The sequence below is a fragment of the Setaria viridis genome, chromosome 3 (genome assembly GCF_005286985.2).
Source record: "Setaria viridis chromosome 3, Setaria_viridis_v4.0, whole genome shotgun sequence".
NCBI classification, from domain to species: Eukaryota; Viridiplantae; Streptophyta; class Magnoliopsida; order Poales; family Poaceae; genus Setaria; species Setaria viridis.
The window spans coordinates 5,821,757-5,838,107 of NC_048265.2; the positions used below are offsets into that span (position 1 = coordinate 5,821,757).

At 48.6% G+C, this 16,351-nt stretch overlaps 4 protein-coding genes across 4 annotated transcripts; 3 read left to right on the forward strand and 1 right to left on the reverse strand.

Annotated features, from left to right (window-relative positions):
• Positions 1 to 505: 505 nt before the first annotated feature.
• LOC117847818 (uncharacterized) lies at positions 506 to 2,554 on the forward strand. Its single transcript, XM_034729103.2, has 2 exons — positions 506 to 685; positions 820 to 2,554. Exons 1-2 carry the CDS (start codon positions 643 to 645, stop codon positions 2,424 to 2,426), a joined length of 1,650 nt encoding a protein of 549 aa, XP_034584994.1. The 5' UTR covers positions 506 to 642; the 3' UTR covers positions 2,427 to 2,554.
• Positions 2,555 to 4,036: 1,482 nt separating this feature from the next.
• Positions 4,037 to 7,069, reverse strand: LOC117848974 (uncharacterized). The gene is made up of 4 exons (XM_034730589.2): positions 6,387 to 7,069; positions 5,737 to 6,302; positions 5,248 to 5,442; positions 4,037 to 5,141 (listed from the first exon to the last, which is right to left on the reverse strand). Exons 1-4 carry the CDS (start codon positions 6,994 to 6,996, stop codon positions 4,290 to 4,292), a joined length of 2,223 nt encoding a protein of 740 aa, XP_034586480.1. The 5' UTR covers positions 6,997 to 7,069; the 3' UTR covers positions 4,037 to 4,289.
• A 1,441-nt stretch (positions 7,070 to 8,510) lies between these two features.
• Positions 8,511 to 10,571, forward strand: LOC117850114 (uncharacterized). Its single transcript, XM_034731903.2, has 2 exons — positions 8,511 to 8,731; positions 8,812 to 10,571. The coding sequence occupies exons 1-2, from the start codon at positions 8,689 to 8,691 to the stop codon at positions 10,374 to 10,376; spliced, it is 1,608 nt and encodes a 535-aa protein (XP_034587794.1). The 5' UTR covers positions 8,511 to 8,688; the 3' UTR covers positions 10,377 to 10,571.
• A 1,385-nt stretch (positions 10,572 to 11,956) lies between these two features.
• Positions 11,957 to 16,306, forward strand: LOC117847208 (protein Iojap-related, mitochondrial). The gene is made up of 4 exons (XM_034728375.2): positions 11,957 to 12,323; positions 13,848 to 13,935; positions 14,830 to 14,927; positions 16,025 to 16,306. The coding sequence occupies exons 1-4, from the start codon at positions 12,027 to 12,029 to the stop codon at positions 16,091 to 16,093; spliced, it is 552 nt and encodes a 183-aa protein (XP_034584266.1). The 5' UTR covers positions 11,957 to 12,026; the 3' UTR covers positions 16,094 to 16,306.
• The last annotated feature ends 45 nt before the right edge of the window (positions 16,307 to 16,351 follow it).

The following is a 16,351-nucleotide window of genomic DNA, read 5'->3' on the forward strand; positions in this document are numbered from 1 at the left end:
GCGGGGAGGAGAGAGAGGAGAGGAGAGAGGGGGGCAGCAGGGGAAAAAATAGGCTGGGGACCACTTTAGCACACATTAGCACCTTTTAACACCCCTTGGGTGTGCTAAAGAAAATGGGGGTGCTAAACTTTAGCACATCCCTTTTAGCATCCCTGTTTGGGAGCCCAAATGCTAAAAGGTGCTAAAAAGTGAGTGCTAAAGTTTAGCACCCCCTCTCCAAACACCCCCTAATTTCGGTGGCCAGCTGCAATCATAACAGATAAACTAAGGGGGTGCGTTAGAATCAAGCAATCATAGTAGCCATCTTGATACGTCAAAACAGGAGCCTCTGAGAAAAACTAAGGAGGGGTGAGAATGGCTACTTATTAGCCTTTCTAGTCAAGTCATTGTTTGAGCTTTGCCGAGTCTTCCGGGTCCATTTTCTAAAGGTTCTTGGAAAAATATTGCGTTGCGAGTATAACAAGTCATCCAAACTGCAAGATGGGCATTTGCTTCTATAGCACTGACCAATGTGTATATATACAGGGAGGACACATCCATCTGACTCAGATACAAGGTGTGCGCTCTCTGCTTTAATTACAAACTTGTTCTAGCTCCCTTCCTCCCTCCTTGCTTGCGTAGCAGCCAGCTGCAAGCTGAGTAATGGCCTTCAGCGATGACGAGAAGCCTCCCAGTTCCAACATTGGTACAGTAGCCGCCCATCATTCCCGTAATTCTTTCTATGCAAGAACGAAAGAATTAAGAGTGATCAGAGTAATCCATCGATGGTGGCTATGTGATTATAGTTTGATCGATTTCCATTTCCATGGCTGTGTACAGGGAGCACCAAGGGCCTGGTGACGATCAAGCCGGCCAAGTACTTCAAGGACGACGCGGCGCTGACGGCGGACACGGTGACCGCGGAGGTGGAGATCAACGCGACATCCTCCACCACGGTGAGGGAGGGGCTGGACCTTGTGGCCGTGCTCGACGTGAGCGGCAGCATGCGCAACACCAAGATCAAGAGCCTGCAGAACGCCATGAAGTTCATGATCATGAAGCTCACCCCCGTGGACCGCCTCTCCATCGTCACCTTCTCCACCAACGTGATGCTGCGCACCCCGCTGCGCTCCATGACCCCGGCCGCCCAGAACGACCTCAAGGCCCTCGTCGACGGCCTCCAGGCCGGCGGCTGGACCAACATCCAGGCCGGCCTCCAGACCGGTCTGGACATCATCGCCGGCCGCGTCCACACCAAGGCCCGCACCGCCAACATCTTCCTCATGTCCGACGGAAACCAGCAGCTCGGCGAGCACGACGTCGGCGGGAAGGTCGACGTCGACCCCGGCCACGTCGCCATCTACACGTTCGGCTTCGGCAAGGACACCAACCACCACCTGATGAGCGAGATCGCCAGGAAATCCCCCGGCGGGACCTTCAGCTCCGTGCCGGACGATTCCCAGGCGAGCCTTCCCTTCTCGCAGATGCTGGCCGGGCTCCTCACCGTGGTGGCGCAGGACGTGGAGCTCACCCTGAGACCCAACCCCAAGGCGGACGAGGAGGAGGTGGAGACCATCGAGGTGGCCCGCGGCACCGACTACACGAGGATCCCGGAAGGCCCCTCGTCCGGCACGATCACCATCAAGTTCGGCACCCTCTTCGCCGGAGAAGGGCGCAAGGTCCTCATCACCCTTAACCTCAAGGACGTGACCAAGAAGGACGAGGACGGCAACGACGTCGAGATCGACGAGTACGACGCGACGCTAGCGGAAGCCCAGCACAGCTTCACCGCCCAGGGGAGGCCAAAGGATCCCCAGGTCCCGCAGGACATCCAGATCCGGCGCACCTCGACGCCATCCCAAGGCCCAGGTGCGAGCAGCAAGGCGAGGCAGGTGCAGGCCGAGATGGCCAGGCGGGACCACGCCGAGGCGATCAGGCAGGCGAGGGAGCTGGCGGACGACAGAAAGCTCGAGGAGGCAAGGTACAAGCTGGTGGACGCACAGAACGCGCTGGAGGACATCGTGCTCGACCGCCTGGAGGACGGGCAGAAGCTGGTGAACTCGCTCCGGGCCGAGCTCGTGCAGCTGATCAAGTACATGGAGACGGAGAAGCTCTACAACGAGAAGGGAAAGGCCTACGCCCTTGCCTCCGAAAGCTGCCACGGTCGCCAGCGCTACACCGCCAGGGGCGGCGACGGCGAGGACGACGTGCGCCTCTTCGCCACGCCGCGGATGGACACCTACCGCGAGCAGGCCAAGAACTACGAGAAGAACCCCACCGCGCCGGTGCCCACCGCCGCCGAGGACGTCAAGCAGGAGGTCGCCGCCAACCCGCTCGCCGCCATCTCCACAGAGCTCGCATACTACCTCCGCAACGCCATCCAGGCGCTGCAGGCCATCGAGAGGATTGTCACCGCCCCAAGCGCCAAGCCAGCAACCCCGCTCTGATTTAATTATCCTGTGCGATCACGCGCGTCTCGTCGTTTAATTTCCTTTCCTTCTTATTCCGCCACATGTACGTGTCCAATAAGCGCGCTACACAGTGTGTCCAATAAGCCAACAACTTGTTTTTGTTTTATCAGTCCACATCATTGGAATTTACTGTAAGAAGAAACAGAATTGCTTCAACTGAACCTCAAAAACACTCGTCGAACATCATTTACAAACGTTTATCGAAGTGGGGTGCATGGTCGCCGCCAACCCGCTCGCTGCTTCCCGACACTTCACTTCACAGGACATCGTTTATCGAAAATGAGGTTTTAAAAATGACACAGGCTACAAACGTACCTGAGAAGTCTGGGAAATTATACTACTACATCTTTAATTTGGCTTTATCGACCAGCAAAAAATTGTCCTTCATGTGCTCGCGAGAAATCTGGCAAGTTCCCTCTTAGGTCAATGTCCTCACATCTTTGCAGTCATGAATCTAAGGTGTCCTAGAAAATAATTTAAAGCTAGGGTACCTCTGAATTTTACGATCTTCGGATGGTTATTTTTTTTTCAAAATGCCATTTAACAAAAAAAAAAACTGATCACAACGAATTGGCATGGTGATACCCATGTGCCCTCCATTTCCAGCTCGCCGGCATCTAGGGTAAATCTTCCAGCTGGGGACACTCATCCCCACGTCGATTTCCTCAAAACACAATTGAAGGTTCGTTCTGTACTGAGGTGCAAATAATGAATCACTTTCTTTATATATCTAAATTTGTGTGGAGTCTAACTGCTCATGTCTTGGGTGCAAATTGCCATCCAGGCTCTTTTGAGCAATTATGAACATGGATGGCTATATTATATATGGTCCTTCGGAACGGGAAACAGTTCCATATGGTGGGAGTTCCATGATTTTTTTGGCTTTATCGCACACAAGAGAAATGACGTATGATTGAGTGCTTGGCATGTTCTTTTATCTCATTACAAAATGTACGTCATTTAGCAGCATTTTGAAGTGCCTAAAAAGAACACAAAGATCCATACAAATAAGAGCTTTGTTACAATGCTTTTAAAGTACCAGTGGTACTTGCGGGTACTTTCCTTTCTTATCCTTCTTGTAAAAAAGAACTAAATAGATTTACATATAATTAAAAGGGTATCATAGTAATTTCTTACTATTTTTGTACTTAGTCCTACCAAATTGGTACTTCTTACCGTTCAATTTCGTCGGATGGATGGCTCTTATTTTTTTCAAGCACCCTAAAATTTCTCATTTGAAGGCGTTTTTTAAAATACAAAGACCCAAACGAATGGAATTTACTATGTTCATTAGAGAAAAAATAAATAGTAAGTTAAACATCACTGCCATTATATTATAGAAACAATAAGCCCAAAATGCCCCTATGAAATTGCATACAAATGGCAGTACAAAAATAGTAACCCATAAATATATCAGCATATGTCTTTAACCCATAAATGGCATCTGACAGCGACATTGTCTATGGTCATTGGTGAATATGATGGCCTCGATGGTAGTGCAAAGAATGCTAATAGTGGGACAAGCTACTCAAACAGACGTTATAGATAGATTCAAGATAACGGAACAACAAACATCGTGCAGCCTCTAAGAAAAAATAGTGGATGAATTTATGCTGCCAGGGTTATTCAAATCCAAATAGGACAAATACATGAAACCGTTACAAGCAAAAAGGCTGATTACATAGCTGAAAATGAGAACAATTGCAAGCATAACAGGAGAAAAAAAACAAGCAGCGACTAGTATATAACAGCATGGTAACATGTCCCTGGTATGGTGATATGAAGGTAACATAATCATGCCCAGTCTGGCGCTCTTTGCCAATGAAAGTATATGTGCGCCTAACGCGGGCATGCTGCCCCAAATCCTGTGCTGCTCTTGGTGATGAGCTGACTCCACTGGGTATCAGGGTCATCGGTAGCAAACTTAGTCCATGCTGGTGTAGCATACTCATAGCGGCTGTGCGTGATACGGTGGAACTCCTCAATGTCCTTGTTCTTGGCAATGTCGACCGTGTCACGAAGGTTAACAGAGAAGACATCACCGTAAGGCCTAACAGAGTGCAGGAACTGAGGCATTGAGATGGGCTCGGCGGACACCGCGGCAAGGTCGGCGGTGACAACGATGCTTCTCATGTCCGGGCTGAACATCGGGTGGGTGACATGCCCCGCGATAGTATCCGAGCTCTTCATCACCCGCACCACCACATCAGGATTATTAGCGTTCACTAGAAAGATGGCAAAGAAGCCTGGGTCTAGTATGTCCTTCTCTGGGGCTCCGGCTGGCTTGTCGCGGGAGGAGGAGAAGACAATCCAGTCCCCTCTAGGTGACCAGCTGCAGTGGGTGTCAGTCCAAGGACCATTTGTTAGACGTGTCACCGTGCCTTCTCCATGCTCCCCCATGTCGGAGTCTTCCATGATGTACAGATTTTTGTGATACTTATCCCCTCCATCCCTCGTTGATCGAAACACAAACTTGGTCCCTTCCGGGTTGCTTGAGGGAAAAGCATTGTTGAAATCTCCTTTGGTGAGACGATTCACCACCTGTTGATTGTGAGCCCCAGAAACATTGGAGATGGCGTAGATGTCTAGTGTCTTGGTAGCATCAAAGGATGGCCCTATGCAGACGTACAAGGTGTCCTTTTCCGGTTTTTGGTTCCACACTATCGAAAAGATGCTATTCGAACTCCTTCTCTGCAAATTAGCTTTTTTAAGAACAATTACAGTTTTAAGAAATATTTTTTAGTCTAGGATAAAATTTTATTTTGTCTTGGAATTTGATATTATTTGGATTCCATACCTCGTGGACTTTGTGCAAGTTTGGACCATCAGCGAGCCAAACGGATTTGAAACTATTGTCAACGAAGGCGAGCTTTGAGCCATCCTTGGAGATAGTAGGAAACACACCAGACACCCTGAATAGCCCCACATCCTCGTGCGACTTCGGGGATTGTATCTTGTGGAAGTTCTTTGAGACAGTATTATTAGATCCGTCCTGCATTCAAGGGCGCATAAATCTGGTCAATTGTTTACACCAGTCCATAATATGTGTCTATGTGCGCAGAAATTTCCAAAGACAAATGAATCATACTTTTGTTTAATAATATATATTTATACATGAATATATAACATAGAAAGATATATTGTTATTCACACTTTTGAGAGATTTGAAGGCCCTTGCCTATCCTACTGCTCTCGAATTGTAAGCCCTCTTGTACACTTCAAGTTCAATTTTAACCATTTATTTTGCCATTCGCTAATATCATAAATGTTCAACATGTTCACTAACCTGAACATGATTGCAGATGGTTCGGCAGCGGTGGTAACCGATGCGGGCACCGCCGTCGAGTATGAAGGGGTTGTAGTAGTCTTCATCTGCCCGGATCTTGTGGGTGATGCGCGCCGGCTCGTTTGGCACGCCGACGTCGAAGATCTCGATGTGGCGGTATTGCGCCTCCACGCGACTAGCGTCGTTTTGCCCAGCTTTCTGCCGAATGGTAGCCACGGCCACCCTGGTCTCGCTGATGGCCGCCGGAGTCACGGCGTCGAGGTCCTCCGGTGTCACCCGGACGGTCTCCCCGGTGGCGATGTCGTAGCGGAACACGCCCCAGGTCGTCTGGACCTCTTCGATGCCGCGGTGGAAGAAGATGACGCGGTCGCTGCCCCAGCTGGGCCAGCCGCCGTCCCGGATGAGGACCTTGCGCCGCAGGCCGCCCTGCGCCTTCCTGTCCACGTTCATGACGACGATGTCGGTCTTGAGGCGCTGGATCTCGCCGGTCCACCTGTGGAACTTGAAGTTCGCTACCGCAACCTTCTTCCCCGACGGCGACACGGCCGGGCTCAGGTCGTACTGATCTGCAGGGGACAGCAGCGCTCATCTCACATGTTGCTCAAATCCATGGCCGATGGACGGCCGGAGAGCTGACGCCGACGGCGTACCTGGCGGAGTGAGGCGCTCGGTCCTGCCGTCGGCGAGGTTGGTCTTGTACACGACGGTCCACGGGGTGCGCCGCGCTCTCACCGGCTCCTTGGTGGAGACGTAGACGAGCGAGTGGCCGACGGCGCGGCCGCCCTCCTCGAAGCCTCCAGCTATGCAGCCGCTGTCCTCCATGCGCGCGCCGCCGAAGGTGCCGGCGCCGTAGATGTCGGCCAGGCGCAGCACCGCCACCTTCCCCGGCGCCCTGCCGCAGCCGCCACCGCCGCCGGCGCCGTTGAAGCGCAGGGCCACGTGCAGGGTCTCGAGGCCGTCGTCCCGCTCGGAGACGAACACCAGGCCGGTGACGCGGCCGGCGGCCGCGTCCTCCGGCGTGGCGCCGCACCTGGATGCCGCCTCGGGGTTCCTGGCCAGGAACGTGAGGAGCTCGCTGAGCGCTGCGGCGGGGATGGGGCGGCAGTTCTGGTTGTAGGACTCGCCGTCGGTGAGGAGCACCTCGCTGTGCGCCGACGAGAGCTGCGGATCGGCGGGGCACGAGAAGATGTCCAACGGTACCGGCGGCCTGTAGGTCGTGAAGAAGGCGATGCTACCGCGACTCTCGGCAATTGCTGCCATGGCTGGAAAGAAAGGATTCGATGACGCCGGTTACTGCCTCGGGTTAACTTTGTGTCGGTCGTTTGCTCAGATGAACCGCGCCGAGATGCCAGATTTATAGCCTGATCGGCCAGCAAGGCCTCTTAGCTTGATGAGCATCGTCAATGCTTAACGCTCGTGTGTAGCCAAAGATGATTACAGGACTCAGTAGTTCATTCATGATATAATTAATTCTGATTATTACTCATTAGTATTTAACTTTTGAGGTGCTCATCAGAGATCGAACAAGCATTTCTTCAGAGTTCTGAGGTGATGTATAACGTATTGTGGTTCAGTTCGTTTATAAAATTAAAAGAAAACACTTGTATCCCTCGGCCCTCCCCATGATTTCTTCATCATATTATTATGCGTTTTAGTATTGTTCGTCACTTAATATAAATCCGCTCCCTTTCGAAAGAAAATTTATGCGTTTGTCTTTTTATGTAGATGGATATTATTGTAGATGTTGATCCGTCTCGCCATGTTAATGTCATAGACACCAGCTCTAAGTCAACTTTTTTGCAATCCTATGACGTCAGCCTATATACGTTATGCATGACTGTATTGTTCATTTATTATGCCGTCAGAGATCCAATAACTAGACATTAAATAGTTCACATGCATCCATGATCCACATGACCTCCGAACTTGCAAATATTCTGAGGTGTATTGTTTGATGGAATGGAAGTCATCTCTTTAGGGATTGATGCCTTATCATTGTTACCACGTAGTTATTAAAGTAAGAAAAGACTAAGTGCTCTTGGTCATCACAAGCAGCCTTTGTTTTAAGAAGAAAAAATGACTAACCCCTTCTAAGTCTTTAGGATATGAATATATATACAATGACAGGCAAGCTGGGAATCTCTTGAGGCCGTCTTATCATGTAGGCATGACATAAAAAAAAAGAAGAAAAAATGACTGACCCCGTTCTAAGTCGTTGGGTATTCATGTATGATAATGACAAGAAAGGTGGCCATCTCTTCTCTTGAACCCGTCTGTTGTCATGTAGGCATGAGATTAAAAAAAAAAAGGTTGATGTCTTTATGTGTCATTTATTATGTAGCTTGTATCTAATGTTTTCTCTTCTAGACAACTTTAGAACTTGTAAAAAGATAGCCTGCGGCATCCTAAGTTAGTCACTAGTAGTAACTCTTAAAATGTTTCATTGCCTTCTCTGATCTCAATTACTAATTACATGTTGAAGTCCATGTACTCGACTCGACGTCTGGACTTAATATATCAAGGTTGTTTGATTCACTTTTACTTTTTTTTAAAAAAAAGGCGTATATTATTATTTTGTATAACAAATGTTTAAAGAAAGGACTAAGTCTAGGTCACTGGAATAATGCTTTGTTTTTGACTTGACGCTAGCATAGAGCCATAGACCATGTTATTGTTAGTAAACTCGTCTGATCTTAACCGAGTCTTCCGGGTCCTTTTGTTAAAGGGACCTGTAAACAAATTGTGTCGTGAGTCATAACAAAACAAAGTCATTGCAGCATCTATCCAGGTCATCCATTTCTGATTTTCTATATAATTGGATGTGTATATCTAGTGAGGTAACATTCATTGGGCTCAGATAGAAGGTGTCCTCTTCTCTCTCCCTCTCTGGATCTCCTTCCTCCCTCCTCCTTCTCGACCCCTCCTTGCTGGTCGTAGCAGGAAGGCTCGGTAATGGCATTCAACGACGATGAGAAACCTTCTGCTTCCAATACTGGTACCGTCCATCATTCTCCTGACTCCATGTATGAATGGATCGATACAGAGAAGATGATAGATTGATTTGATTGCGTTCAGGGAGGACCAAGGGCCTGGTGACGATCAAGCCAGCCAAGTACTTCAAGGACGATGCGGCGCTGACGGCGGACACGGTGACGGCCGAGGTGGAGATCAACGCGACATCCTCCACCGCCGTGAGGGAGGGGCTGGACCTGGTGGCCGTGCTCGACGTGAGCGGCACCATGGCCGAGGAGAAGCTCGAGAGCATGAAGAGAGCCATGGCGTTCGTGATCATGAAGCTCACCCCCGTTGACCGCCTCTCCATCGTCACCTTCTCCGAAGGTGCCACCAGGCGCAACCCGCTGCGGTCCGTGACCGCCGCCGCCCAGGACGACCTCAAGGCTCTCGTCAACGGCCTGGAGGCCCGCGGCCCGACCAACATCAGAGCCGGCCTCGAGACCGGGCTGGCCGTGCTCGCCGGCCGCGTCCACACCAAGGCCCGCACGGCCAACATCTTCCTCATGTCCGACGGGCACCAGAACGCTGGGGACAACGCCGGCGATGTCGACCCAGGCCAGGTGACCGTCTACTCGTTCGGTTTCGGCCAGCACACCGACCACAAGCTGATGAGCGACATCGCCAGGAGATCCCCCGGCGGGACGTTCAGCTCGGTGCCGGACGGGTCCCAGGCGAGCGTCCCCTTCTCGCAGCTGCTGGCCGGGCTCCTCACGGTGGTGGCGCAGGACGTGGAGCTCACCTTCACGCCCAACCCCAAGACGGACCCGAGCGAGGTGGGCGACACCGACACCATCGAGGTGGCCCGCGGCACCGACTACACGACGATCCCTGACGCCGCCACCTCCGGCAAGATCACCATCAAGTTCGGCACCCTCTTTGCCGGAGAAGGGCGGAGGGTCGTCATCACCCTCAAGCTCAAGGACGTGAGCGACAAATTCGAAGAAGAAGAGTACGACGCGACGCTAGCCGAGGCCCAGCACAGCTTCACGGCCCAGGGAAGGCCCAAGGATCCCCAGGTCCCGCAGGACATCCAGATTCGGCGCACCCCGAGCCCATCCCAGGCCCCTGGTGAGAGCAGCAAGGCGCGGGAGGTGCAGGCCGAGATCGCCAGGCGGAACCACGCCGAGGCGATCAGGCAGGCGAGAGAGCTGGCGGACGCCGGCGAGCTCGAGGAGGCGGGGTACAAGCTGGTGGAGGCGCAGAACGCGCTGGAGGACATCGTGGTGGACCGCCTGGACGACGGCAAGAAGCTGGTGAGCTCGCTCCGGGCGGAGCTGGCGCAGCTGCTCAAGCTCATGGAGACGAAGGAGCTCTACGAGGCGCAGGGCCGCGCCTACGCCCTTGCCTCGGAGACCTGCCACGGCCGCCAGCGCTACGCCGCCAGGGGCGGCGGCGGAGACGACGACGTCCGCCTCTACACCACGCCGCGCATGGACACCTACCGCAAGCAGGCCAAGAATTTCGAGGAGAACCCCACTGCGCCGGTGCCCACCGCCGACGAGGACCTCAAGCAGGAGATCCTCGCCAACCCCATCTCCGCCGTGTCCACCGAGCTCGCCTACCACCTCCGCATGGCTATCCAGTCGCTGCAGGCCATCGAGAGGATCGTCGCCCCAAGCAACTAGCTAGTAGCTACTATTTAGCTATAAAGCTCTCCGCTCTGTTTTCCTTGTGCTCGATCGTTTCCTTTCTCCTATTTGAGTTACTTTCGCTGTCCAATAAACCGGCCACGGGATGCATAAGTGGTTTGTTCTTGCAATTTGTAACAGATTTGCGTAAATTGAATGGAATATACGACATCATCCATCTTGCTTATTTAATCTCACTCTCCACTCGTTGATGCGTCTTAGAATACTTTAGGTGGTGGTGTTTTTTGTTTGCATCCCTAACAAGTTTTTTTATTTTTTTGCGTGGTCGTGTATTTTGGTTGTACATATCCAAACTTCTTTCTTCTTAATGAAAACGTGTTATGCATATCTTAAAAAAATCTCAATCTAATAATAATAGCGCAATGGATCGGATTATCAGAGTAGGGCTGGACGAAAAAGTTATGGGTCCTGACAGCCATCATGCTTGTTGGAATAGGTGACGCCGAGGGGCAAGGAGGCTTTTCTTCATCTGCTGCAACCACATTTTTGGTTGCTGCAAGAGATCGGAAAAAATGTTTCTCTGCTTCATCGATGCAGCAAGAGATTCTTGGTTCTTGCGTTATTGTTCAGGAACTGATTATATTTTAAGCAAATCCAAAATTCATGCTCAATATTTTGGGCTCGATGACATGTAGGGATGCAGGTTTTGGTGGGTCAACCCAATGAAAAATATCCATTTCAGTGTTTCACAAAGACTAAGATCCATTTCACTAGATGTAACTGAAGCCTAAGGGTACACATTTGAGATTTTGAGCAGAGTAACAGAGCATCAAGCCATCAACTACCGTCCGTGAGCTGTGAGCAAAGCAACAGGGAGCTTGAGGATTCAGGAGGTACGCTTCTTCACTAACAGGAGCTCAGCCTCGTAGGGAGCTTGAGGATTCGGCGGCGGACGGCCACCGCAGCGAAGGGCGCGCGGACGGCTGCAGCACTGCAGAAGGTATGGGTCCGGCGGTGGAAGGACGGACGACCGCGGCAGGGACGGGAGCTGATGGCGGACGGGATCTCAATCTCAGTAGCCAGCCCCAGGCAGGCTGGCCTCTCCGTTTTCTGCGGCGGCGTGCACGGGCGTGGCCATGGCTCCTCGTCGGCGGCGTGCTGCGGAGTGTGGAGGAAGGGGATGCAAGCGAGGGGCGGCCGGAGACGGCGGCGGCGACAGCGTTTTCTTTTCAGGGCAAACACCGACTGCCACTTAGGGCTTCGAACACCCTAGGTCCAGGCGAGCTCGGGCGGATGCGAGCCGGGCACAAGGAAGAAGACGGCCGACCGGCGTCAGGCGGCGCTCCGGCGAGCCGCTGGCCGTAGGTCGGATGGCGATCAGGAATTTCTTTAAAAATACCCCTGACAATTTTGTAAATAAACCCCTAATTTGGATCGAGATCAAATCGCGATCCGAATATTTGCAAAATACCCCCTAATATTTACAAATTACCCCCTATTTTGGATTCGTCGCGATCCAAATTAGGGGATTATATGAAAATAATAGGGAAGGTTATTTGTAAAAAAGACCCTAAAAGTTTCATATAGCCCCCTGGTTCGTGTCGTCTTCAACTCTCCGCTTGCCCGCTTGGTAACGGAAAGAGAAAAAAAAGGCAATCGAAAACCTGTCCGCCGCCGACGACGACGATGCTCCCCGCCGTGCGATCCGGTGCCCTGGGCCGGTGGCGCCCGCCGCACCACCTCCTCCCGCGCCTCCTCTCCTCCTCCTCCGCCGGAGCCTCTCCCGCGCGGCCCCAGGCTGCGGCGCTGCTGGAGCTCCCGGAGGTGGAGAAGGTGCTGCGCGACGTCCGGGCGGGCGACGTGCGCGTCTTCCCTGTCGGCGAGGGCGGGCTGCACGGCGGCGCCTGCGCCGACTACATGGTCGTTGCCACAGGCCGCTCCGACTGGCACGTCCGCAACATCGCGCAGGCGCTCCTCTACAAGGCACGTATTCCCCTGAATTCCCCCCTTCCTCTGACTCCCCTCGCAGAAGAGCGAAAGGAAGGTTCCACAACCAGCGTAAAGTTATTCTTGGTGATTTATTCTGCCTTGGATTGTAAGATTAGGAACTTGCAAGGTCTTTGGTTTGTTGCCGTTAGTTCCACCATTTCCTGGACCTACATCTAGGATTTTATAAGGGTTTCATTCGGCAATTGGATTGGAATGGGTGTAGTTGGAATTTATTGCTTCATATTGGTGGGTAGGTTGGAAGCCTTGCTCAATAAACAATCCACTCAGATCAACGAATCCCCAGGGCAATTCAGGTCCTATGAATTTTGTTTGTTAGTCTCGTCTGCTCAAGATCATTTAGAAACTACCCTGGGGTTGTGATTGTTTTTATTAATTCAATCTCAATTTCAATTTAATGAAGGAAAATTAATATCCCAATGTACATCTGGTATTTCAATTTCATCCAGATGTACATATGGTCCATCCTAGCTCAGTTGTGCCTACCCTACAATGCTGACCACACCAATGTAATTCTTGGTGGTTTGTTACATATTGACGTGTAAGATTTGGATCCTGCTTGTTTCATTAACTTTTGTACCCAATAAAGTCACTATTTCCCGCATCAATAATATCCGGTGTTTGAAGATGCATTTTATTTGGTAACTGGATTGGGGTTAGTATAATTCAAAGTAACGGATGTGCATTCATGGGTAAGATAGAAACGTTTCTCACTAAGCAACTGGAGTTAGCTCCAGAATCAGCAGTACAAAAACCATAGGCTTAAGATTCCATATAATTCCATTATGCATATACCTGCGCATTTGTCTTGGAGACTTGTCTTGGACGTGTAATTTTTTTTCTCATCATTTCAAATTAAGAATGTTGTACCCAGTGTTAGCTCTCATATGCGGGGATATGCTCTTTCATGGTTCATCATATCACCAACCCTTGAACTGCTCCATGCTCCAATTCTATTTTCAGCACATTAGGCAGACGTTTCCCTTAGCATGTATTGGAATACATCAACCTCATGCTGATATAAGTCAAATAGGGTCATTGTTGAGCAGCTTATTTGACTGCACCTTTGACATACACCAGTAGCAGAAGAGATATACAACCAGATTCGGCAGTGCTATGAGTGAAAAATGTGATCTTTAGTCAATATATAAATGTTCTCCTCCACTGGCTCCTCTTTCCTTTCGATTACTTATAATGATTATTATTTCGTTCATGTTTTTTAAATATTATTCTATTATATTGACATCAATATATAAATATTCTTCTCCACTGGCTCCTCTTTCATTTTGATTAATTATAATGGTTATTATTTGTTCATGTTTTTGTAAATATTATTCTATTATGTCGACATGTAGCGTATGTTTGTTCTTTTTTTTTTGAGACTGCGTATGTTTGTTCTTTAAGTCTCCCCATCTGTGTCTAGACTACATTGTGAAGTTGGGCTGCCACGGAAAATATGTATATGGACATGGTATTGAGTCTGTTCCTATCTTGTTACAGATAAAGCAGAAGCAGAAGGGCTCTGACAGAATATTGATGCCAAGTGTGGAAGGTCAGCAAGCTGGAAAGTGGGTTGTCATCGATTCAGGTAACAGCAACATCTTATATTTTCATCCCTCCACTTTGTGAAAGCTGCATAGCGTTTAAAATAGTCTCTTAATGTATCGTCTGATTGATGGCACAAAACATGTTTCTTCTCCCAATTTTCGTGTTGTGCTTCTACAGAGACTATGTTATTAACTGAAATAGAGTTATGACGAAATGCTCCACCTTGAACCTTTATCTTGTCATCGATGTCGTAATTGTGATTGATTACGTGTACGTTATTCTGGTTTGATAATTTTTCCTTATTTACCAAGTGAACTAACTTAAGTTTTGAGTTGTTTGTTATCTTGCTATTCTTCTCTCACTTCCTATCTGTTTCCAAAAATCAACCAAGTTTGAATTTCATTAGCAAAGGTTTCACTTTGAGGTTCAACTTCATGCTGGTGTACTCTAATTTTTGTCAAGTTAGAAGTTCAACAGTGGGACTGCAATGATCTTTCTGTGACTACAATTTGTTTTCCATTTTATCGAGAAGCTGGTCATTAAATTGTTTATGGAGCTTGAAATCATTTTTGAGAATCCAATTACATTTTGGGGTACAATTTGACCCACAAACGTGAGCATCGGTTAACGTGATTAATTTGATTATCAATGCTACATTTCCAGTGCTTGCTGTCTGGAGTATACAGCAATGACGGAGTAGATTAAGTATCATTATAGTAGTAATCTAGGGGATTGCATGGCAACATAAGAAGTAGAAGCCAAAATTTGATGTTAGTAACATACTATCCAAAAAATAGAGCATATTGGATACCAAACTTTAGTTTCATGGCTTGTCCTTCTATCATTTCAGCTCCACACTAGCCGAAGTTGTTCTACATGATTGATTAATGGCGAGTTTTATGCCTTATACGTGTAAAATCTTTGGTTATCTCAGGAAGCATAATCATCCATGCACTTGAAGAAAGGGCAAGAGAATATTATGATTTAGAAAGCATTTGGTCAAAAGAGGTGTCTCCTAATACTTCTGTTCAGGTCAGTGCACTTATAATTGTGTTTTATTGTTGTTGTGCAGATAAATGGTATCTTATGTCTCTAATTATTGATAAATGGTATATTATGTTTCTAATTATTGGTTGTCAAAGTTGGTTCCTAACTCCAGGGAGTATAGTACTTCACTTAATATTTATTTGATTTGTTTCATGTCGTGAAAATGAAACTTGACAATAGTTTGTCATTCTCCAACCTGAATTGTTTTAGGCTTTTAACGCTAGTAGTATTAATGCTTCATTGTAGGATTTAAATATCAATAAAATTTGCTGTTGTCAGGTGTTCCAATCTACCTAGGGCACATGAATTTCTATGTAAAATCATATTTGTTTCATGTCCATTTTGCCATACACAAGATAGTGTACTGACAATTCAATTGAGAAGAAAGTGTACTGACAATTCAATTGGGAACCAAATTATCCAGATAAATGTGGTGAGAAATTAATTTTACAACCTTTCCAGGAAATAAACAGCATTTGTGTCTTCATCTGGAGCATTTGTTTATAAAGCTTACAGACCGAAGTCGCATGTTCTGTTCAAATGCATGGTTCAGTTACAGTACTAATCCCTCCGCATGTTCTTAAGGCCTTGTTTGGGAGGAGGGGCTAAAATTTAGCCTTGGGCTAAACTTTAGCCCTCTCAAATGTTGAGGCTAAAGTTTAGCCCTTGGGGTGTTTGGGTAAGGGGCTAAAGTTTAGCACTTATGTTGACAAAAGACCTATTTACCCATGTTGGAGGAGTGAGAGGGAGGAGAGAGAGAGGGGCAAGGGAAGGAATTTTGGATAGGGGGACCACTTTTAGCCCCTTTAGTCCATTTTAGCACCTCTTGAGGGGCTAATGGATTATGGGGGGTTAAAATTTAGCCCCTCCATTTTAGCCTAGGTGTTTGGGAGCACTAGTGGCTAAAAGTGACTAAAATGGGGGTGCTAAAATTTAGCACCCCTCTCCCAAACACCCCCTAAATTGAGATGGATTTGTGTATAGGTGGTCAGCGGCTACTAGGATTTCATTTTTGTTTATATCATTTCAAATTCAATTCATCTTCTCTTCTATTGAGTCACAATGCTTAGAATCCTCTGCAGGAGTTGGAGACCTCGCTAGTAAAGACACGTCGGAGGAACCTGTCGCAGAAACCCATGAAGAGCCTCTGAACTCGATGGTCTGGTACCATGATCCACGATACTGTGAGATCGTTTTTCTATTCCTCCTGTAACATCCTCTAGTTTCCAGAACTCTCGTCTTACTTTGGGATTATCTGTAATGGACTAAAATCGCTTTGATGTAAAGATCCATTTGCAAACTTTTTACTGAAAGTTTACACATGGTATTGGGACTGACGAACCAGTGTCTGTCAGTTCACTGCATCCCTACGAATTCACTGATCCAAGCAATATTCAGTTGCAACGTGA